The 24,892-nt window shown below is 33.4% G+C and overlaps 5 protein-coding genes across 5 annotated transcripts in view; 2 read left to right on the top strand and 3 right to left on the bottom strand.

The window, feature by feature from the left end:
• Positions 1–1,388, bottom strand: part of TRIADDRAFT_60947 (uncharacterized protein) — a gene marked incomplete at both ends in the record, with an annotated part of 2,131 nt that extends 743 nt beyond the window's left edge. The window contains one exon of the mRNA XM_002116884.1: positions 1,281–1,388. Coding sequence (XP_002116920.1) covers positions 1,281–1,388 — 108 coding nt within the window. The remainder of the gene's footprint in view (positions 1–1,280) is intronic.
• Positions 1,389–6,414: 5,026 nt separating this feature from the next.
• On the bottom strand, positions 6,415–8,872 carry TRIADDRAFT_60946 (uncharacterized protein; the record flags this gene model as incomplete). The annotated part of the gene is made up of 2 exons (XM_002116883.1): positions 6,415–6,738; positions 8,765–8,872. 2 exons carry the CDS (start codon positions 8,870–8,872, stop codon positions 6,415–6,417), a joined length of 432 nt encoding a protein of 143 aa, XP_002116919.1.
• Positions 8,873–11,160: 2,288 nt separating this feature from the next.
• On the top strand, positions 11,161–12,128 carry TRIADDRAFT_60945 (uncharacterized protein; the record flags this gene model as incomplete). Its single annotated transcript, XM_002116945.1, has 2 exons — positions 11,161–11,781; positions 12,054–12,128. The coding sequence occupies 2 exons, from the start codon at positions 11,161–11,163 to the stop codon at positions 12,126–12,128; spliced, it is 696 nt and encodes a 231-aa protein (XP_002116981.1).
• A 2,521-nt stretch (positions 12,129–14,649) lies between these two features.
• On the top strand, positions 14,650–18,518 carry TRIADDRAFT_60944 (uncharacterized protein; the record flags this gene model as incomplete). Its single annotated transcript, XM_002116944.1, has 13 exons — positions 14,650–14,665; positions 15,073–15,098; positions 15,440–15,604; positions 16,264–16,309; positions 16,606–16,824; positions 16,922–16,947; positions 17,043–17,079; positions 17,170–17,262; positions 17,317–17,441; positions 17,568–17,640; positions 17,781–18,088; positions 18,170–18,301; positions 18,426–18,518. 13 exons carry the CDS (start codon positions 14,650–14,652, stop codon positions 18,516–18,518), a joined length of 1,359 nt encoding a protein of 452 aa, XP_002116980.1.
• Positions 18,519–23,554: 5,036 nt separating this feature from the next.
• On the bottom strand, positions 23,555–24,616 carry TRIADDRAFT_31783 (uncharacterized protein; the record flags this gene model as incomplete). The annotated part of the gene is made up of 1 exon (XM_002116882.1): positions 23,555–24,616. One exon carries the CDS (start codon positions 24,614–24,616, stop codon positions 23,555–23,557), a length of 1,062 nt encoding a protein of 353 aa, XP_002116918.1.
• Between the last annotated feature and the right edge of the window lie 276 nt (positions 24,617–24,892).

The raw sequence follows: 24,892 nt of genomic DNA, 5'->3' as shown, positions 1-24,892 counted from the left end.
TTGCACGCTATCGTAATTCTGAATTTCATTAATGCTATTAGTATACTGTAAATGGATAAATGTATATTATTTTTACGGAATTACGGCGTATTTCTTGGACGTAAGTGGCCATTATATTACAGATAGTTAAACAATTTATAAACTAAAGTGTTTCAGTTTGAGATATAGAATGATTCTAAAATGTATTAAAACGGGGAGTTATAACGTAATGAATAGATATAGCAAGTAGTAAAAATGATCTAGTATATGGTAGAGTACAATTAAGCAACATTATCCTATATGAGTGGCAAAGATAATTACTTTTGGCGTTATGACTAAGATGATGGTATACTAAGACGATAGAACATGTTAGTGCATACAGTAACAGTTATAGCTTTGGGTATTTATAACGTTAATGAATCATAATTTTACTGTATTCAATATTTTTAACCACGGGCCATGCTATGAAAATTTTACTCGATTCATGATCATATTAACGCACATTGTTTCATTTTAATTAGAAAGTTGTTAAAACGCAGTGCTAGGATAGAACTTAAGAATTGACCAGTTTATCAGAGAAATAGCTATATAAGAGTGGACTAAATAAAACTCTAGTCCTATCATACAATATCTTCACCTCTCTTTTTAATTTTCAGCAATATAAGAAAATCTAATACGCATTTGATAGTTAGCATCCAACTTACGCATATAGTGATGCCCAAATTATTGTCCTTTAATAATTATTATAATTATTGTGAAACTTATGTATTTACTTGTAAGTATCTGCTAAGACATAGTTTTGTGGTTCAATACTGATTTCTTTCGGATATTAATCTGTCAGTGTAAATGAAGTAGATGCAATAGGAAGCTGCCGTTAACTAGTGAAAGCCGAATTTCAATAATATTGAGGACTGGCATATTAACGACGGTATCCATTGATGAGGACCTATCATCCGTTTATTTTTCAATTTTCTAGCCGATGTTATTGTAAGGTAAGTTTATGTTGCTTAGTTATTTTCATTGCAATAGCTTCGGAGATGAACTGTTTAAGGGTAATGTTTAATCTGATGTTACCTTTTATTTTCATCATATTTGTAACAGTCTGTCTACGATTATATTGTAGAAATGACATAAATAGTTGTCATCAACTATTCTTTTCAATCTGTTAGCAACAAATTATCCTTACCATCAATTTTATAATATTTTATTGATAGTGTATATGCCATGATTACTTATCAATAGTAATAGTAGTGCAAACTTATCAGAGAAGTGTACTGTAAGCTAGTTTTAATATTACCTACCATGTGCTTGTGTACATCTTTACCAACGTACGGGACTATCTTAATTGTACCTAAAGTAATAAAAACAGATGCAAGAACTGTTCGAACTATCCATTTACCAACGGCCATCTTGCTTCAAAAGAGACTTACCACAATACAACTATAAAGCTGATGACTACGTTTAAATACTTATCATGCCTGGTTCTGTAATTAGAAATTAGTTATTGTCCTGCGTAGTAAAATTGTTTTATTGTTGTTGACTAAGTAAATAAAGTTGATAGATAACTACGTAGTTGTTATACTGTATATCGGTTATACAAATTAGCTTTTGAAAAGATGTCTATTATTAACAATAGTATGATTCTCGTAGATATCAACGCTATTATACAGCACAGTGTAGGATTTTCACACGCTAATGCTCAATGTTCTGGTCTAAATTTTTATTTATTATGGGATAGAACAAAGTCATTAGTTTTCATATTAATATTTATTACTTAAAATTTCGATTTCAATTAATCAATAGCGTATAGATAGCATTCCAACAATTACAATATCACACAGTGAAGAAATTCGAATATAAAGCATACATGTGCAAGTACGCATATCATATATAGCGTATAATTTAATGCTAGGTGACATCTTATTGTAACAAAGATGAAAATGTGCGATAAATTTTACTGTATAATTAGAACGTAAATATCATATATTGCCATTAAATTAGAAGTAGTGATTATACGGTATACTAACTAAAAATTAAGACAGTACTATATGTAGATGATGGATTAGAAAGGCGTTTAAATTTAGGTTCTTAAATCTAAATATTGTGATTTCATACGCGTATAATCTACGGTACTGTTTATGAAATTAATTTCTTGTTTAGTTACAATATAATAGAAATTTATTTTTATCACTTTTTCAACTCACTAGATGATTTATTACATACCGACGTAAATAATTCTGTTGTTAAGAATACTTTAGATATAATAGAACATATTATAACTTCAGCGTATCGTAGCAATAGATAATTAATACATAAATGATTTCATTCGTCACATTATGTTGTTTAATGTAAAATATATCATCGTTGGTCTAACTCTCTACACAAGTGACATAACGATTAAGTTGCTAAATGACTACAACACAGGTTCATAGCACGAGGGCAAGCGCTAATTGTACTAGTAATATTTATTTTATTTTGTCATATTTCGAAGCTATAATGTTTCATTTACTTGCTAAGAAGGATTATCTTTTAATATAGTAGCACCACCTTTAATTGATCGTATAAATTTTATTCTGCAGGAATAAATACTTCGTACAGAATTGTGTCCACCAGCTATTGATGAATTGTAAAGTAAAATGACTTTTATCGAAGGCCAACAATCTAGCCAGGAACATCGATTGTATCTTCGTCCAGACAATTTTGTACAAGAACCTAGCTCAGAGCTAAATTCATGTACCTCATTTGGTAAGAACATGTAGCATTTATTATTAAATTTTTCAATGATCAATAAAAGATCAAGGTTGTTTTATAGACGATTTCGGATTCTATAAATTTTAAGTTTACGCAGTGCGAACCTAATTTAGTTACACTGTATAGTCTCATGTATGATATCATTGATGGCTGTTGGTATGTACCATATGATTCTATACTAGTAAAGGATCTATATCTGCCTATAACTAAGAGGAGATTGACAATTATCGGGAAAATTTTTACTTTCCATTATAGAAAAGTATCTACAAAATTTTGTATATTGTTATCTAGTTTTCTAGAATGACATGGGGACATACCTGCAGCTATATAAAGCATGGAGATAAAAGGAAAAAATGTCAGAAATAAGATTGCAGATATATTGAGTCTATCGCTTTTGCTATCTTTGTTTCGAAATGGAGTCTTCACTGATTGATTAACAGAATTTATAAATCATGATCGATACCGGAATAGTTTTACGTAAATTTTGTATTTATTCAGCAGAAGCGGTAGCATCGAAAGGTAATACTTATGATAGTCATCTATACTAAACTTGTATAGTAGATAGAAATTACGATTCTACGATGATAGTTGACGTTAATATCTGGCTTTAGCGTTACAATGCCTCCATAAATGAATGTATCCGTAAGAATCAACTTTATTTACAGCAAAATAAATGCCATTTTCGATAGGTAGTTCTGTTAGATTAAATGAATGCACCCTTAAGAATTAATTTTATTAACAACAGAACAAATGCCATTTTTGATAGGTACCGTTATTAGATTAAATGCATGCACGCATAAGAATCAACTTTACTAACAACAGCGCAAATACCATTTAAGATAGGTGCTTCCATTAGATTAAGTGAATGGACTCGCAAGAATTAACTTTATTAACACCAGCACAAATGCCACTTTCGATAGCTGCTTCTATTTGATAGATACAGTACTTATATTGCAAAGTGTTAAGAGCAACTATCTTATTTACTAGGCAGTGCTAGAATGGCAGTCGACAAATTGCTAGTAGTTGTCAAGTTAAAAGAATGAAGAACGGAAACATTGAGAGTTATTTTATAAGTACTGTACGAGTGAAACTAGATATCTCAAGTTTATAGTACTTTGTTTATTGAATACTTTAATGCAGCTGGTGCTATATTAAATATCATATACTACCTGTTGTGCATACATATAGTAAAGGATTTCCAAGAAATAATACCCGTTATATCATAACGCAATATGCAATACTACCAGAAAAGATGCGAGAAATAGCAGCTCATGAAAACATCCACAGCATAATGGACTACGTCCACGGTACAGGGGTCTTTCCATGTAGTCTATGGGTTGCTGACTCCATGCTGAAAGATTCTAGTAGAAAAATATTCTACGTGCATGTTGCACATTTAGTGCTTATACAATGTACATGCCATTTAACCAGTGCATCTATCTTACTTGTATAAAGGTACTAATAATTACTTATAGATTATGAATTTAGCTGCTAAGGACAGAAATTCTGCCACGTACACGCGTGGAGTCCAGAGTTCAAAATAAAATTGAAATGGCAAGATTTATTCTACTAAAGCTCTGTTTACAAAGTCCATTGGACTTTACTCGGCATGGTACTCGACATGACATTGATATCAATCACTGACAGTTAATAGCTAATTATCAGATCACGTCGGCATAAAATTGTCGCATGTGTAGACCACTACAGTAATAGTGTTGGATACGTGTAGTAATAAAATATAAGCAACTGTATCCTTTTTGTTACATCGCTTTCTTTCAAAAGGATAGAATTGAAACAGTCTTGATGCAGCCAGTTAAACTAAAATTATCGCAGGTTAATCCCTAGAAGTAAAAAGTATTTATGGGTAAATTAACCAGCATCACAAATGCGGTTGTTCTTTGAATTGAGGCATATAGCAAGCAATGATTGAAATTGGATATACTTTAAAAGACACCATTTGGCGTACTGTAGGGTTATATAAATGGCTTTTAAGTTTATTTTTGATCACTATATGCATATTATGTTGAAATAAAGCGTTGTATAAGAAAATTTGATAGGATGGCTTTGCTTGTCCAAACATGTAAACTTATGGCTCAGCAGGTGTTTATGCAGCTTTATACATGTTAATTGACAATACTTGGTATTACCTAAAATTTTTTTTGAACTAGTCCGCCTTAAAGGTGCTGAATTTCAATTGAATAATTACTGTACAGGCACAAGTTTAAGGATTAAAATTCAGGACTCCGTGATATCATTGATGCTGAGTTTATTACTAAATCCATAACTGCTATGTTGATATATGTGTTGCAGATTCCAATGTGTCGTGCCGTCTAGTTTAACATGGTGTACACTGAAAAAAATCAGTTATGCATTAACATCGCCGGACATGTATATTATACAAATTTGAAGTTAATGAATAATTAGAATGGATTATAGCATATTTGTTTTAGAGATTTCATCCTAGTAACGTTTTATGCTATTTTGAGCGATCTTTTTTTTAATTCGCTACCGGTGTTAAAATCACTCGCTTAGTTTGTCAGTAACAGTAAATAACATCATTTGTCTGACGACTTTTTACCTTTGAAATTAAGTGAATATTGTACAATTATGAAATATTGGCAAGATTGGGTGATAAATTATATCGTTGATTATTTTATATACTATAGAAGGCTATGACGAATTATGAGTATCGTAGTAGAATATGCTACGTCAATTTTAGTATCGATATCGTTGACACAATCTTAATTCGAAATTGAATACTGGCTACAATTTGATCCTTATTAGTGTGGTAATAAATTGTCAAAAGATGGTACAATTCGTTTTATCATGACAGCAATAGCATACCTTTCTGATTAGATGATGTTATTCTATATGTATTAATCTATGCAGGTAATGATTAATTATGAATGAAATGTGATAAACATTTTCCTAAGCAAGGTTAGCCAGAGAACGCTCTATGAATAATTTTTCTCTTTTAAAGCTTTCTGTCCAGCTTAGTGAGAGAATTGACAATAATTCTTATGTGGTTAGTCCAAATATGAGTTTATTTCCTCTATTTCATTAGTAGTTTCTATTCTATTGTATTTTAATAAGCATATAAACATTGGAATCGGCTATTCTAGTATCAACTAAATTGCTTGATTTATGTAGGAGATACCAACACAATAACTACCATATTGAACTAAGATAGGCTGTAATTATGTGTTAACATCTATTTTTTTTTTAACAATCCATTCTCACTCATGTTAAGTAAGTACTGTATTATTGAAGAGGTTATTTATTTTAATGAACGCGTGCTGTTAATTTAAATTCATAGTATAACCCTATCTATTGGGTATGACTCCATTTGTCAAGACTGAACGTCTTTCTAATGTGCAACTATGGTAATGCAATGTGATAACATGGTCAATATAGCAATTTAACTATTTAACGGAGTATTTAAAAATTTTATTAATAGTCAATATCTTCGATATTAAGTTGATCGATAAGAAAGCAAATTCAACTCAATCAAACGCAACAGGAAATGAAAAATTTGACACAGTAGAGCTTTCCTGACAGTTTCATGTTCACGGATGCAATTTGAAGTTGGCGAAATGTAGTACAATTTCATACTGCTCTAGAGAATCATGGAATCAATCAAACAATAGTACAGCATTATAACCAAGCTAGTGCAAAGTGGATCGGTTATTGATACTTTTGCTTTTTCGCCGAGCTACTATCGGAGCCACCACTAAACATTCGTTCCAAAAATAGCAATCCGAACAATACGCCAACAGGGATAAAATGTTCTTGAGGATGTTTCAGCGAATGCATGCTGTACATGACGGCGCTGATAATGCCCATCAAGATCATGCTGCTAAGGGCTCGTAGGAAAGCAGGCCCAATAAACATGAATGTACCACAGGCTACTTCAGTCATTCCGGTAACTTGTAATAACTGTTTATGGCTAGTAGGATAGCTAATACGTTCGAATGGCAGGAAATCGAAAAACTGAGCAAATGCCTTGTCCTTTGATTAAAATAAAAGAGATTTTGTATTGTAAGATGATGACATCAATTTACTTTCTACATCTTTTACAAGCTCGTGGTCTACTGTCCAAAATCGTATTTGGTTACAAGTGCTATTTGTAATCATTCTAATGTAATGCACATCTAGTGGGTAGCAAGTGTGTTTGCAATAGAAAGAGTATTATTATCCTTGTTGTAGTATTACCAGACAGTCACAGAGATGTTCATTTAAGTGCGAATTTGATTTAATTTTGTTCTATGGCAATCTTGATAGAAAGGGGCATTGAATTAGCTCGTGAAAGTTAGTTGTTACCCTACAGTCATGGTGAACGTAGTAGTTATGATCATGAGTGTTTATGTATTGATTCTAAATTAAATTAATATAGGAATTGACATCTACTGCGGCTTCTGTCTTCTGGGCAGGATATGGCAATTTTGATGAAAAGGGGCTTTGCTAGCTTATCAACGTGATCTGTTACTATGCAATCCTGATGTTGATGGACGTAGTAATGATGTCCATGAGTGTTTGTACAGTATATTGATTCTAGAAGTAATGTAGTCTAGAAATTCAAATCGACTGTGGCTTCTGTCTAGGATAGGCAATAAAGGTGTTGGCATAGCCAGTGCTAGTGTTATTGCAGACCTTTAATATTTGTAGTTATGCATAGAAATTTGAAATGATCATTGGCAGGAAAAGATGAATGTCATCATTCATTTTCAGTTATTACAATAAGCGATCATAGGGTACCTTTGAGTACGGTACTTTGTGGCCTGCATATTGGTGGATTGCATATATAGTATAGCAATTTTGTGTACTTGCTTGTTGAGGACGATATCGTCTTATACTACTGCATTGCCTATGCTCTTGATGTCTACTGTACTTGGTAAATTGTCAGTTACTTCCACTTCATTCTACTGTATTGAAGGCATATGTTACGGAAGGTAATCAACGCCATTTTTGTTGTCATGCTTATGCGTGTCTTATTCTACATTGCACAGTGGACACTGTGTTCCGTCAAAAGTGTGCCCAGAATGCTAAATTAGTCCTGTTGTCAAGCATGATCTTGTAGTATCGGTCGGTACGGTCAAAGTGCCAGAAAAAACACCAGCCAGCATTAACTGCAAATGAAGGTAGTACAAAGTACAACAAATAGAGCGATTGTATTTGTGCTGTATGGTACGTGAGAAAAAACACATGGTTCATCTTATTCTGTAAACAAAACTAATATCTTGATCAAATAGACCATGCATGATCTCATTGATGATGGTTTTGAAAGGGTTTTGGCTGTAAAAAGGGGAATTTGATTTTATCTTGATGCAACTATTGCCATGGCTTAAGCTGTAGGCAAACTATACCCAGTATGAAGGCGTTGATTTTATGCTTAGTACTAGTTAGTGTAAGTAATTCTCGAGCGGGTAGAATCCGCTTTCACTAAAGTGATGCAGTTGTGTCTTTACGTCAGCTTGTAAGCCTTGGATAATCAAATTAAATCCATCCTCGTCTTGATATGCAGAAATGTGATTATTATATCAAGATGGAGACTTGTGGAGTGAGTCAAGCTGAACACTGGCTTTAAATACTGTATCCTAGGAATGATCAATAACAGTCTAGTACTTATTAAATTGGAATAAGTTATTGATACAGGTCGTCATCAGCGCCTAGATAGGCTATCGTTGCACAGACAAAAATGATCCTCCCTAGTGGGACGGTTTCATCAATCTATGGAAAGATATGGAGCTGTCATGAAAGTAATCATCCATTCTCGATTACCATGGCGATACGGTGTGCATGATGACTGATAGCCAGCCAACTAAGACAACCTTTTTCATCCTAAAGTAGAGTGTACAGCAAGACTACGGCATGATTTGATTTGCGAAGGGTAGGTGGGTGGGAGGGTTAGCAAGCTAATCATGCAAACTAATTTGAATGACGGCACAATATGGAATAAAAAGTGCATTCTACATACAGACAATGTCGATTGCATTGGCCCTAATCAAGATTGCACATCGTATGCATTGGAATTTACCATATGCTGATAGGCTTCTTCATGAATCGTTGGCATGAGCTTGACAGCACCTCCAAGGATAAATGCTCCAGCAAGAATTGTCCTTAGTAGCCATTTGAAAACTGCCATTTTGCTGTAGTAGAATAACGCAGACTGCCGCTTAATCAACAACGCAAGGAAATGATGAGCAAGCTGTAATATAAGCTACACTAGATATAGATGGCTAGACCGCTTGCCCACTCTCCCTCTACCTTGGTACCACAGGACCATCGTACACTACGGTATCCAGTCATGTGACCATTGCCAGGATCACATGACCGTCAAAAGGGAACCAACACTGCGTACAGTACAAGCTGATCTCATACTGTACTGTACAGTCAATGCCTTCCACTGTACTGTAGTACTGTAGAATTGCGCATGCTCTTTGGTGTGCTAAAGACGTAAAGTACAATACGAGTAGAGGAAATTCACCAAAATGGCTACGACACAGTATTGCATACACAAGCCTATTTGAATATCATCATGGATTGTTCAACTTGATCCAACATTAAAATCAATTAAATCGAGTTCTAGAAATAGTTACTGTAGAATGGACGAACGTGATTCATTTCCTATTCCATTATTCAAAATGGAATAAAATGCTTCAGTATGAGCCAATTTGAATTAAGTAACATGGATATCAATCGATCTCTCTTGATGGATCATCTGAATTTGGATCGTTGCCAAACCACGCATTCAATAATACACCGATTGATCGAGATCGAAATGAATCATACTGTCGATGTACATATGCATCGATAGATTTTACGTCAAGTTTTTTCTCTTCCATTTATCTAAAGTACATTAAGGCTAAATGAATCAATGAAGCATGTTTACTTACTAATGTATCTGTTTTGTAGTGAATTATTAGACAAGTCTCATTCATACGGGATGGTGCAAAGGGTCATATACTGCAGTTCTGTAAATAGCAACTGTATATCTACGCGTATCTACGGAAGCTTTTTTTTCTTCCATTTGTCAAAGTACATTGAGGCTAAGTAGAATTAATTAAATTAATGAAGCATGTTACTTAAACTGTACTAATGTATCTCTTTTGTTGTGAATTATGCGAGAAATCTCATTCACACGGCATGGTGCGCAGGGTAAAGCTGCCTATTATTCAAAAGGAAATGACTGTATGACTAAGGCAATGAGTGATTCGTTCGTAAAATGGCTGGTATAGCTACCACATAATATACAATTATAGATATAGAATGATATACAGTAATAAGAATACGCGAATAATATAATATCGGTATGTTATAGATTAACACTTTCTTTTTGGATGTACTCCCAGACAGTAGACAATAGTATGGCTACCAGAAGCAGTGCAAGTAGTTTGAAACGCAGCACTATCTTTTCGCCCAGTAGCGCATTATTTTAGCTATACAGCTAGCGAGTGTGCAACGATTTTGCATTTATCAAGTGCGGTACAATCAGGACAATTATAATACTGTATTCACCATAGCGAAGCGGTGATCCTCTTTTCGTGGAGAACCATGATGGATAATCCACCCAGATCGTCGTTACGGCGGAGAGTACTCCGTCTTCTAAGTTAGAACTAGTAATGAAACTCATCGCTGCTGCCAGCGATAGACCACATCGCGAAGCGGTAATCCTCTTTTCGCGGAGAACCACGCAGGATAATCCACTCGGATCATCAATATGGCAAAGAGTACTCCGTCTTCTAAGTAAGAACTACTAATGAACTCATCGCTGCTACCAGCAATAGACCACCAAGCCAAGCGGTGATCCTCTTTTCGCGGAGAACCATGAAAGATAATCGACCCGGATCATCATGACAGCTGGCGAAGAGTACTCCTTCTTCTAAGTAAAAACTACTAATGAACTCATCGCTGCTATCAGCGAGAGACCACGACTATATTGGCTAGACAGTGCCTTGGACGATTCGATACTATATACCGTTTAGTATCCAGTAGTAGCCCATGACAGAACCCTACAAGACAATCGTCCCCTCGGTCATCGACTACTCCATCTAATGTAGAGGAGATTAAGTAATCCATGATAATCCCTGTTGTAACGATATCGACGCTCTTTATATTAGACTGGCGGTCTGCTTGATGCTTTTGTTATCCAATAACGTTGTCGACGTGGGGTTTCAATGCCTAGCAGGAATAAAAACATCATTCAAAATTCACGCCAACAATAGATGGCCATAGGGAGGTAAACAAGGGGGCTGGAGAGTGCATGGTAGGCGACCAATTTTGGCTTACGGCAGTTGATCAACTAGTGAGTACAGTATAGACTCGATCTAGTCTAGAGGAGTGGACAGTCAACGCCATATCATCCCAGCATCGACTAAAACCATCGGCATTCTTCTTGGTGGTCGATGATACTGCCTTCATGTTGATCGTGCCATGAATCAATTTACCCTCCAATCGTGGTTGGAATCGTTCGGTTGTAGTAATTTCTACAATCATTTTAAAACACGCGGTTATGACAATCTCCAAAAATGTTGCAATATTGGAAATGATGATCTCAACGTGATGGGGATCCAGCAAAGATCAGCTAGGATTGCAATCATAGCGGCCTCGTGTCGATTACATCAGCAGCTATCGCAAGGAATAACCAATCAGCCACCGATGGCAAAGGCAGAGAGTGATGATGATTTCGTCGATACCAGTCGAAATCGTTATGGCCAGACCGCAAATGATGGCTACTATTACGAGATTGAAAATGAAGAAGACACTCAAGATAGTTCATTTCCTTCTTCGCCAACGCGATTTCATCCACACCGTCATTCAGATCATCCATCGGCTAATCCAACTGATTCAACTGCGGCAAGATTTCGAGCTACTAGCTTTACTGCTGCTGTGGATAATCCAATCAATCAATCCAATTCTGTCATTCCGCTCCATTTACAAAATGGAGCATGTCGACAATTGAAAAGATATTCTCCGCTTGAGTTAAAAATGATTCTTCGTGATAAATTAATCGAAGATGGCGTCGATTTAACACGTCAGCCCTATAATGCTGAGGTAGGAATCAAAATACGATATTAGCCATTTTTTATCTGATAGTGTCCTACTGTACTCTGGAGTAAAAATGCAATACACCTAGTAAAAGCGATTCTACACTCTACAGTATGCCGTCGTCATTGAAGCGTCTTGATTAAAACGGCCACCAACTGCAATCTTGATGCTAATGCTTGACAATACTCCACTTGCAAATTGGTTTAGCTTCGTAAAACGTGACTAATTATAATTAGTTCAGCAAAAGGTCAACTCCCACTTGCTATTTCTCCTTTTAGCATGTTAGGCAACAGCTACCCGTCATAGTTTTATCGGATCCCATGGAAAATGATATCAATTCATTCTTGCTATAAACACACACAACTTACAGCATTTGTATTGATTGATAGTCCATGCAATTCAATTATCAATCAAGCAATCACTTGACCGATTGTTTTAGTTACTCATTAAATCAACCCAAAATCTTCAATCGTCTACATGATATGGATGACAATTTACTCTCATGTTACCCCTTTAACTAATCCAAATTGTTGAAGTGATCCAGATCATATCAATCGCTGTGCTTTATTGACTGTCCCACACACTAGATAAAGTTTTTTTTTCCATTCATCGAAACTCCTACTTCAATCGGTTAGTTTTTTTTTTTTTATCCTTTAACGGCGATCGATAGAAAAAGACGACGATATACACTATAAGGATTAAGATTGTTGACTAGATAACATGTTAACTAGTACAAGGATATTCATTTTCTTTTGTGTGGACTAGACGATAGTCAACGACTGCAGAAAAATTGATCATTGAGAACGTTCTTTGTTTACTTAATCGCTATTGTTTTTGACTTCTTGACTTTTGTCGTTACTTTTCTCCATCGATGGATGAAGAAAGACTGAGGGAAATTATTTCCCCCAAAAACACAACAAGATATCCATGATTTGATAATTACGCCGTAGTGGGTTACTGTAATCCAAGCCAATCATTTTTTTTTTTTCCCTTGGTTCAAATGAGATAGTTGTACAGTGGGCAACGAGAGCAGGAGATAGGCATATATGCCATATGCAAATAACAATTAACAATTAGTAATCCTTTTTAATCACTTGTGCATACAGTCATAATGATAAAAGTAAACAACGAAATCTCTCGTCAAAGATGTGCGATATTCGATAAGGTTGATGATGCTTTTTAGTTTTAGGTATCGCTAGGCAATTTTGCTATCAACAGATTGGAATAGTAGCCTGTCCAACTTGGATTGCAATTCAAGCTTTGACCCTTTTTTTGACTGTACTCGTAGATTGCTGTCAAGCTGAATAGGAGTAGCAAATGTCGAAAGAGAACTTACTGTACGATGTATATAGATCATACAATACATATGTGTAATATAAGCGTATACATAAAGCATCGCTTTTTCAAAAATGATCAAACTTGGCTGCTCGATGAGGTTGGCAGTTGTGTTAAACCCTGGATACGAGTATACATCTAGTCGATAGAGTTATAGCGATTAACATCAATCAGCTATTTGAACACCTTACTCCTGAAGACACGAGATGAGTTCAAGCAATACGCTATCTTTCTAACAACAATATTTCATGGATAAAGTGTTGCCATGATAGTTTACGTTTGTCCTATAAAATGCATCCATCACGACAGCAGAAAATGAAACTTCAATCTTCCTTCCATTGGCTTAATGCTATAAACAGTCAATAGCCAAGTAGAGAGAATAGAAGGGTTGCATCGTATTGAGCTAAGGTGGCAGCTTGCCCTTAGCTAATAATTAATTAATCAATCAGTAGACTTTCCAAATCGAAAGAAAAAAATTTTCGACTCGAAATTTTCCTTTTTTTATCCATCGATAGAATCGCAATAGTTAATTAAATGATGGTAAATATTCTCCATATGTAAGGCTATGTCAGTGAATGACTAAAATTGAATACGAGAATTATGCTAGCCAGGTGCCATCATAAAGTCCTTGTGTGATATACGGTAGAACTCGTTCAATTTTGGATACCTACTATATATTGCCATTCGCATTTCTCGCATCTTTGCACTTAACATCGGATATTGTCGCTAAAGCTGTAATGATTAAAAAGTACGATTTATTCACTACTTTTATTTACTTCCCGTCATCAATCATACTATATGGCAAGATTTCATTACATAGGTTGCGGATAGATGCAAATAAATATATCATCTAATCCGTAAACACAAAAGGATCCTTCTAAATAACCTCATGGCTTGTTGATATAAAGGCAATCATACGATAGAATTCTTATTAATTATTGCACGCTACAGTTGGTCAACGGTCACACATTATGCATCAAAAAGTGTAGTCAGTAAAACACGACAAAATAACTTAATATTTTTTCCCTTCTATAACAGCTGTTACTGTTATGTATTCGAGAAAGAATCTTGAACTAACTCCAATTGTTACGAGGATGGCCGGAAGGTTTTATTTGATTGTACTGCTGTATTATTTGGATATTCTATCCATTACTGTAGTAAATGGATCCGAGTAAATATCCTGATACTCTTATACTGTAAGAAATGATGACCTATACTAACAATATTGCTAATAATACCGCGTAGAATGCCTGCTGTTAAGGCAAAAAGTAGAAACGAGAGCCAGTTGGGTGTAATAATGGCTATCTTTCCTTGGGCTTACTTTCTTGGTTAATTAAGACTGTTGACTGGTACAATAGCATAATTATAATATTCATACTTTGACATACCTAATTGGTAGAAATCAGACAGTAAACCGTAAGTGGAAATAAATAGAGCAGAAAATATTATGGGAATAATTAATGGACAATATGAGTTTCATAACAGCGTATTGCTATCTCTCAAGAACATCATCATCAATGGCGTAGTTTTTAAGCCAATATGGTATTAATGATAGGTAATGCAATAAACCCCCCAGACTATTGATGTCATTACAAAATGGCGCCACGGATAGTCATACAATAGCAGTGGTAATCACATTATCTAAAGCAAAATTGACCGAAAGATATTGGATTTCTGATGCGAGTTGAATCCAGTTTAATGCACGCATTAAATTAATTATTGATGCTTTCAATGTGGCTACGAGTAAAGTAGAGAAATTTTTGATCACTGATCAACTTGATCGATATTTTAGATGATTATGATCATACTGTAGTTGGATACAAAAGGCTTGGAAAAGAGAAAAGGGTGGAACATTTTCGTAGTTAATCTTAGTACTTGTGTGTAGATTTACACCAACTGTATTGTTGGCTAAAGTTGGAAAAGGATAAGACACAATTTGCCCTTTCATAAATTTATTTACAGCTGATTCCGGATTAACCACGCTAGAGGTTTTGACTTTATGGTGTAGTCTTTAGTCTTTCTCTTCCCTCCTATGACATGTTTTTACAGTATTTCAAAGAACTTGATTAACCCAGTATCTTCACTGTGTCAATGATAAAAGAACAATTAATGCATTAGATCAGTTTTCGATGCACTAATGAATGATTAGGAAAATTGTGCCGACGGCTTACAATATACTCCCAGTCAATATCTTATTTCGTAAGATAGATTTCGTGTAACAGGGGTTGTAAGCTGATTAAGTTGATGTGATGACTTAAACTGGTGCATGATATTTCGACTATGCACCTATAACATACTTTGTTAAATGGCTTTTATTTCCTATGTTTAGGATAGCGATCGATTATCAGAGTTGGCGTTAAACTATTCGGATACCTTGGATGCATCAGCTTTAGAAATTTTACAACAATTGCAATCTTTAAGAGTACGAGGAATCAAGCAAAATATTAAAAGTAAAGTTGTATCCCCTATAGCAAACAGAGCTGAAAGTGAAAAGGTAATTCGAAAGTAGATTGATCAATCTTTTTTTTGGATGGCATGCTGTTATAATTAGTGCAGTTAAGACAGCTAGCTTGTACGTTTTAGAGATTAGATTACGTGATGGAGGGTTCGATGAGTCGGCGGTAGCGAACTTAGTTGCCATATAGAGAATTTTACATCAAGATTTTAGTAGAAAATGGATGCTTTATTGTAGACTGTGATTGCATACAATATGATAGTTTTTGTAGAGCAGCGCGTAAGCTATCGTAAAGAAGCGTAAGGAAATACTAACACTGCGACTATTGCAACTAACATAATCTGAGGCTGAAATTGGTGTTATCATAGTTTTTATGATAAATACAGAACGCATGGAGAGAATAAGAGTGTAGGATTAGATACAACATATACCATAATAGACAATGTAATAGTAAATAATTGTAGAAAATAGCGAAAACGGTAAGTGCTATAAATAACTAAATACGATAAGCTATATTAGAATATAGTGCAAGAAGACTGTAAAGGTATTGATATTTAAGAATAATATAAGATGCCTATATTTAAAAATATATCAGTTACATTACAATTTGAAAACACTATAGGTTAAAATGTTGCATTAATTTGGTTCTTATTGAATTTCTTACCAACTATCTAATTACTATTTATCATAAAATGTAGGATAACAGGAACGATATCTACCTTGAACGAAGGGAAGAAACATCAGGTAATGCTTGCGTATTCTTAGTCCGTTTCAAATTAGAATTGTCACTGACCGTCTTTGTAAAAGTTATATCCTATTAGGCATTGTAGTACTTGTTGTATTGATAGCAAGGCATTAACTATCTATAAAAACTTTAATTAATAAATATAAAACTGCCTTCTTTATGTTAGTCTATCGTCTTTTTCAGTTTATCAACGTACAGTGATGCTCTAGCAATATTTTACAGAAATTTTTTAGCACCAAAATATGGCTATGGTCAATAAAGAGTAACGTTTTTACCACCTTATGTCTAACAAAAGGATATCTGTTAATCTATACACTCACATTAGCTGTTCCAAAGAGGCCTTCGCAAGACAATAATGCGGCTTTAGGTCAAATTCAAGATGGTCGGCCTAAGACTGGTAAAACATGGAAGAGAAACCTTTCTTTGAAAATGTCCAATTTAAAGAAAGATATTAAAGAAGCCACAAGTACTAAACTTCGATCCACGCTTAATTTATCATTACGTCGGAAATCAAGTAAGTTATTATCATATCAAAATGTCTATGTAACGAAAGTTGCCAAAGAGATTAATTATGATAAATTAAGTGAGATTCTACTCTACCTTTTTTTTAGCTGGTGAGATGGACAGTGATACAGGGGTAAGTTATATACTTTATCAACAGAATGAAATCATTTAGTCAAAGGTTAAGTGCTAAAATAGAAAATAATCTTTACAATAAATATGATTCAACAGACAGAAGTAGATCGAATGGAAGAGAACTATCGGAAGGGTATAATATAGTTTAAAATATGTCACTGCCGGACATTGTATCAGTTCATACATGTAGTATAGATTAATTTATTTCTATTGCTATTATTAGAACATATTAGAAGGGATTCATCGTCAACCGAATCGGTAATTAGACGAAGAAGCAGAAGAGATTCATCTCCAACGGATTCTGCTGCAAGGAAAGGTAAATAAGATGTATTTTGCAACTTTTACGAGATACCATTGTCTAGAATATCAGGTCTTGGTTCTTTAGCTTATTCGCCGTCTCCTACGATTGGTAAATCACTCAGTCAGTCTGACCGACTAAAACTATTAAAGGCTGTTAGAGATAAGAAAATGTCAATGGAAACTGCTATTAAACTGGTAAGTACTAAGGTATCTATGGAATTTAGATTTAAAAAGATACTATTTTTTGAACTTATGTGGTGTAGTTATGTTGTTTCGGTTTGCTTTATCTGGCAATGTTTCTTAATTATTGCGCTACAAAAGGCCGAAGAGCTAGATAATACTGAAGCGGAAAATAATGCCAGGTTATCAGGATATTCACAGAACGAAGAATCAGGTAAAAGTCTACGAGCATATCTCTACGCCATGCGCTTATTATTGGCCTCAATATTATTACAATATATGGTAATTGATTCATTGCTGATATTGAACTACTAAGCGACTAATGCATCGAATTTTTTATTCAAATAAATCCAGGTGGAAACCGTAATCTACATTTGCGCGACAATGAGGACGATGTAGATGATTCTATGAAAATCACCGTCATGCCACCTGTTAGAAGATCCTTATCAAGTCATAATTTGCGCCATCGTAGTCCTCCTCGGTCGGACTTAAATATGAAGCGCTATTCAATGATTAATGATCTAAGTTCTGGTAATGCTGCTCCTGCTTCAAGAAAAGAACGCCCAAAATCAGAATATAGAAGAAGTAATATTGATGTCATGGTTTATCAGAAGCTTTCTAACGAGGGAATTGATTTAACAGTTCATCCGTACACAGACAAGGTTAGCGATCGTTTTTAATAACCATATCTATCCAATAGATGTCGAACTGAACATGAGATATATGTTGATTTTACAATTTAGAATGGAGCTAACATAGTGGCTTATGATTTAATTGGGCGCTTCGCTGAAGATCTTGGTGTTTCCTCAACTAAAATAACGCTAGCTATCGATAGAATTCGTGTTCAAGAGTTGCAACGCCTAAATCTACATGCTGTACGTTTAAAGAACCGGTTATCCATACAATTTTAATAGATACCATATGTCATAGTAATTCATTGGTGATACGAATATTTACTTAAATGGTTGATTTTTATAGATTCCGTTACAACGTTTGTAGAATATTGGTACGAAACCACCTTTAGAAATGTGTTTGAACAGGCTGACAATAGAAAAAAGAATAAATATTGAGAATACAACCATCACTCAGTGATAGTTAAGCTGATTATGGGCAGCAAATATTTAGCGTTTAACATGAAATATTTTTAATTGTAATGTCGTAAAATTTTTTAATACTTGATAAATTTGAATTCGGATATTTAACTTCAACATTCTGGCAGCTTTGAAAGTATCAAACCTACGATACATCTCTTTATAATTCTTGAATCACTGCCATATCTCTACAATATGTAACGTTAAACGTATATGTATAATATTCACTAGCCAATAAAAATATCATGCATGGATTTTAGACTTTTATTTTGTATGGCTGTATCAAAATTGCTATTTGCCAAACCGTAATGAAAGGATTAGCGTTTTTAATGTTATTTCGATACCATTATCTTAGGAAAATTTCATTAAAATGTAATTCTGATGCTTTCTCACAAGACGATAAATTTTAGCCAATTGCTGATACTTTCCAAATCTTGCTCTGTGAGTAAAGTTTTAAAAATAGGAATTATCGAAGGGCTGACTTGCTCAATAAGAAATTTAAATTGCAAAAGATCCACGATGATCTAGAATCATAGTTATAGTAATAAAAGAGTATGGTATGCTTTAATTATGTATTCATTACTGCTATATACTGTTTATCAAGCTGTCTAGGGTATGCTACATCTTATCATCATATTATTGATGCTTTAGCGTCAGAAGAAATTCAACATGAAATTGAAATCTATGCAGTATAAATATTTCTAACACGAATGGGTTTCTTAATATGAAACTAATATATATATATATATATTTATATGTATGTTATGTACCAGATCTTCTGTTGTGCCATTAAGTTAGTAAAGTATACGTAGACCATAAAATTGTAACATTAAATCAAAGGTATTGGGTATACAAATTTATCTATCGACATGTATCTATTAGTTATTGCCCTTGATGTTTCACCAAAACTTTACAAATTTGTTCAAACGCTATTCGTAATTATCAATCATTTTTAATGGTTTGTATTTGCTGGTGTTTAGAAGAACTACACCGATTGTTACAGCTTGATGGCTAAAGAAACTTAATTGCAGTTCAAATAATAAAAAATAAACATCAAATCTAGGAATTTATGTCCGGTAATTCTTTATTGATTTAAGTTTGCAATAGGCTATTAATATGCTATAGAATTTGCTTTACTCCAATGTTATCAATAAACTGTTAGAGATTAAAATTTAAGTAAAATTTAATGCATATCACACTATTGTTGCATAGAATATCTACCGCGAAATTGGGAAAGATAATGCTTTATGTATAATATATATGAATGTATTCGTATACTTGATTAATTCTGCAGTATCGCAGTGGTTGTTAAGAGAAAGAGAAATCAAACGGTATTATAGTTATTAGCCATTATTACCATTAATTGAGTAAAACCTACTACAATCACCGCCAAACAATTATACTTGAGGGCAGTATGATTGCTATCCTATTTGTATATGGTTCATTACAACGATTAAACTGGGTACAGTAAATAGTCTTCTGAAAACATGCAAACTGTTGCAATGAATATAAGACTATCAATATGGATAAGATGACTACTAGTATAAGCCAAAGCAAATTAAATGGTATTTAACATTTATAGGTATGAATGATATCTCAGGAAGTATCTATAGGGTATATGCTGTTAGTTGTAGAAAGTAAATCTGCAGTTAAATTAATGAGAATTAAAGAATTTTTCATTGATGTATAATCACGATAGTACCAAGAAAAGTACTTGCTGTGCGATTAAGTTTAATAATTTTATTACCGGCACATTTACACCATTAATGTGCACAGCAAGGATTTCTTTACTTCAGTCATTTATATCAGTAAGATTTTTGATTGTGTCTTGAAGTACTGGCAAGATATGGTCAATACGATAATCCTGCAGAGTTTTTAGCCGTTGATGATTATTTATGGCAGATATTTCTTTTTCTAACTGATAAAATATAAATATGAGATTTATTAGATCGGTTCTTGATCAATCCTATAAATATAATACTAGAAATCTAGCTGAAACATATTGTATTTTATATCAATTCTATGTGGAAATTAAAGGCAATACCTCAACTACCTTTCAGAAAACTGATGATGTTTGCAGAGGCAATTACTAACTCCATCTATTTTTTTTTTATATATATTTTAATTATTTAGAAATTAAAACTGCATGCTGTAGTGGTGGTAATTGTAGGCATGTGTCTGATCATAATAAGTATTTTGTATGCTGCTAAAGCAATACAGATGATTAATAGGCAGAAACTAGCCAGAGATTTCACGATTGATTCATTCTGACGATAAACTTGCTCACTATCGATAACATATTTGCAGGATACCATAGTTATTTTGGATTGGCAGTATGAACTGAGGCTATAGTATAATTGCGCCAGATCGGTTACATTTTTATTTATTTTGTTTTCAATTTCTTGGTTTAATTTTGAAGAGCGGTTGTTTTCTAATATTTGAGAAGCGGTAAAATTGCCTAAAACAGCCTTAATTGGCTTGATCTGTTAAAAATACAATATAGTTGTAAATAACGCTGAACGTATAACTTTGAATGTGGGAATTTTATCGAACAGAGTCTAACACTGATGTATACATATGTATTAATACACGTATTTACTGTAGGATTCATGAGATATAGTTAATAATATTATACAATTAAAATGCTGCATTTGTCTATTAAGTATGATAATATAGGCTATTATTTATTATCGTACAATTGCTTGCCAGTGGCAAAGTTTAATTTGACACTTGGTACTAAGTGAAAATTAAGACTGATAGTTAATATTTATGCATTAAATACCGCAGTTGGGATATAGATAATGATAGCATTAGTATCTATACCACCATGGACGATCAAATGGGCTTGCAATGATGAAATAGCTTTTACAATATCTTCGATAATTCGTAGAACATTGACTGACGTCAAATCCTTTGACTGGGAACGAATCAATGTGCTTAGAATTTGTACATCTTGATCTATGTGAGGGGATTCATAACATGAAAATCTAAAGATAAAGAATAATATGTGCTGTAAAATCAGTATGATATTAGCAGTATCAAATTTCAAGAGAATTTCTTCTACTTGTATGCACAATTGCACATATTATATAGATACTTATATTACGAATATCATACTGTTCTAGTTATTTACTACTACAAAGCTATTGGAGTGACGTTATTCCTCTGCCTTTGCATAATAATGATGATCCAAAGATGACAATATATTACCGATACAATTATAACTATAGCTTAATTAAAGTTAATTTTGATACTTTTAGTTTAGATATGAGGTTAAACTATATAGGCATCTATTCGAAAAATAATATTCTAGCTTTTAGAATCGCTTTGATTATCTAAACATTATTTCGTAGATTTATAGAATAACATCTAGTCGCATCAGAGAAGCATCAATGAAGCAAGATTATATTACTGTAAAGACATTCATTTATTATTTTTATTTCTTCAGTAATTAGGTCTGATATTTGTGTGTAAGAGAGTATTCTTATTGACAGAAAGAAAGTTTTCAGTTTTAATTGCGACTGAGTAAACAACTTTATTTTTTGAACTATAAGTTTATAAATTTAACATAGTTTTCGGTTAATTTGGATTGCTATGGATATGGTAATATATAATAATTAATCAATTTCGCAAAGTTTGACGAAATAGGTTATTATAAACATTTATACAGTAAATATAGTGTATTATGTCTATTTGAAATGATAGTGTATGAAACAGATACAAAAGCATTTAACGATGGCATATAAATTACATTATAACGATAAAAATTTTTAAGCCTTACAGTTTTTGATAAATATCGTTAAATGGCATGTCCATTATAATGTTATGTTCCGTTTCTTTAGCTAACGATAGTAATTGTATGATGTTTTGCAATTGAAATTTGTTTGATGCTATAACCCTGTAGAATTTATTTTCACTTTGCCAATCTTTCTTGTTATTTGCATCGTAAAATTTTATTAAACCAAAGGTGCCGTTATTATTTTTATCTGTCAGTTTAATTTTGTAATATGTCTAGGGAAAGAATCACAAAACTTTTATATAGAATTATATCTGTATATAATTATGACGACGACAAAGTTACAACACAGTAAATAAGTCAACGATCTCAATATTACAGATATAAATCTGAGTGAGAATATACCTGAGTTAAGCACTTTGTTTCTTTCGATAGAATTGATATATCTTTGTGATTTTCGCCTGATGTTTCTACATTTATGCCATAATTATAATATTTGTAATCAGTATTGGCTTAGTTATATGTAGAATAGAATTGTAATTCCTATTTATATGCAATTAGAAACCACTGAATTAGTAGCGAATTCACCAATACCAATTACTATCTATATCATTATAGAAAACTGTAGTTATTTACTCGTATTTCATCATCAATAGAATATTGACAACTGAGAATATGGAAAGTACTTATTAATTCATAGTATCGCACTAGAAGTACATCTGCAATTTTCTGTGATTAAAGCTGCATACTACAATAGATTGTTAAAGTGATCTATGTTCTTTATCAATTCTATACGTCCAAAGGTAATTGTATTGCTTAATTCCTTGAGGTTTGTGGATGGCTCTGATTCATATTTATACCAAGATTGTAGTGGGAATAATACGCTCATAAAATAGTCGCGGTAAATAATAGAGTCTACGTACCTAGCTAAATGCGAGCAAAATTTTCTATTGCAATTAAATACGGTGCTTTTACAAGAGTCTTTTAAGAGACTTTCTCATCTTACTCTTAGCAATCGATAAACTCTTCTGATTAGATATCCAAAGAACCTAATAGAAATACTAGCATTGTCCAAATCAGTCCTATTTTGCCTACTTAAATCGATCTGCGCATATATTTACTGCAGTACCAGCTTAATTATATCAACGGCTATGCGGTCATATGGATGCAAATCCATCGCAATATTAGATCTAGAGATTAATCTATCCCTGATGATGATGGCATTTTCTTACTTTATAACTAATGCCGAATATCATCAACACTACCGTTTTTTCTCCTAACTAACAAATATCAAGTATCTCCTAATGAAATTTTATAGCATTGTAGAAAATTTTATACCTACCGAATGATTGACTACTGGAATTGCTATGGCACTGATAAAGATATACTTGACATAATGTTAAGATATTTCGAAGTTGTCGTATCATGTTGTTAGCTTTATTGAGGAATGTTCGAGTAAATATGGTATAAAAAATTGGATTAATACATGAATTCACTGGCAATGATAATACAGCAATAAACGGTAAGGAATGCGTATCTAATCCATAGCCAAATAAGAATCGAAGTAAGACGATATATAATGGCATCCAACAGATGAGATCAGTAATAACAATAGCTATCATTTTAGCTTGGATAATCTTCTCTACCGATGATATCTGACGATTAGCTTGCTTTCGAATACGTGTTAACGTTACAATCATGGCGATATACATCATACTAATCGTTATCCATATTACAAAAGTAAAAGCACAATAAAATATTAACCATATCAGGAAGTACGTATTCGATAGATTACCGGGTATACAAGCACCATTTGTACCATGGAAACGATATTGGCTAGGTTGATTAATACTATAGATGACTGGCAATCCAATGTAAATAATAGATAGCACCCACGACAAGGATAATGATATCACAACAAAACGGTAGGATAAGCGATAGTTATCAAACATGTATACTAGACCCCAATATCGATCAAGGCTAATCAAAAATAAGATAACAGTCGACATAAAACTCGATAATGTAATTAACGAAGAAGCTATTGAACAAAATGGACTACGAAGCCAAGTTTCCAAATATTCAGAATAAATTCCTGCAAAATAGATATTTGCTGATGCAATGTTGATCAAATAGATACCCATAGTGAAGTCAGCTATAGATAAGTTAATAAGTAATGTTTTAACAACTTGAAATTCTTTTGTCATACTTTTAGTATGCCATATGATAGCAATAAAATTTCCGATCGCAGAAATAACACCAATCATCCAAATAAAAACTCGTAAAAGGGTGTGGGAGAGTATATCGGTACAAGTAGAAAGTGTAAATTGATCGGGTAGTGGTTGGCAGTCTGTCACTAGTGACATTGTAACGCAGCATAGATATTCACGACTGGAATGTCTACTCGAAGTCGAGTACAGGATTAAATTATTAATATTACGTATAATCTCTACTTTTATCATAGTACTATAGTAGAGAAATAAATTTTAATTGTTGCTTGGTTCTAGTTGTTTAATAATAGGCTATGAATATAGACTGATTATAAGTAAAAGAAACATGAATCGTAAATAATTGTAGATCGATGTTAAGAATACATACATACAATTTTATTAAGTTACTACTTCGAAACGCTTGTTTACTGA

This window comes from Trichoplax adhaerens, genomic scaffold (genome assembly GCF_000150275.1).
Source record: "Trichoplax adhaerens TRIADscaffold_19 genomic scaffold, whole genome shotgun sequence".
NCBI classification, from domain to species: domain Eukaryota; kingdom Metazoa; phylum Placozoa; class Uniplacotomia; order Trichoplacea; family Trichoplacidae; genus Trichoplax; species Trichoplax adhaerens.
Note: the sequence above shows the minus strand (reverse complement) of the source record. Positions and strands in the feature narration are given on the sequence as shown.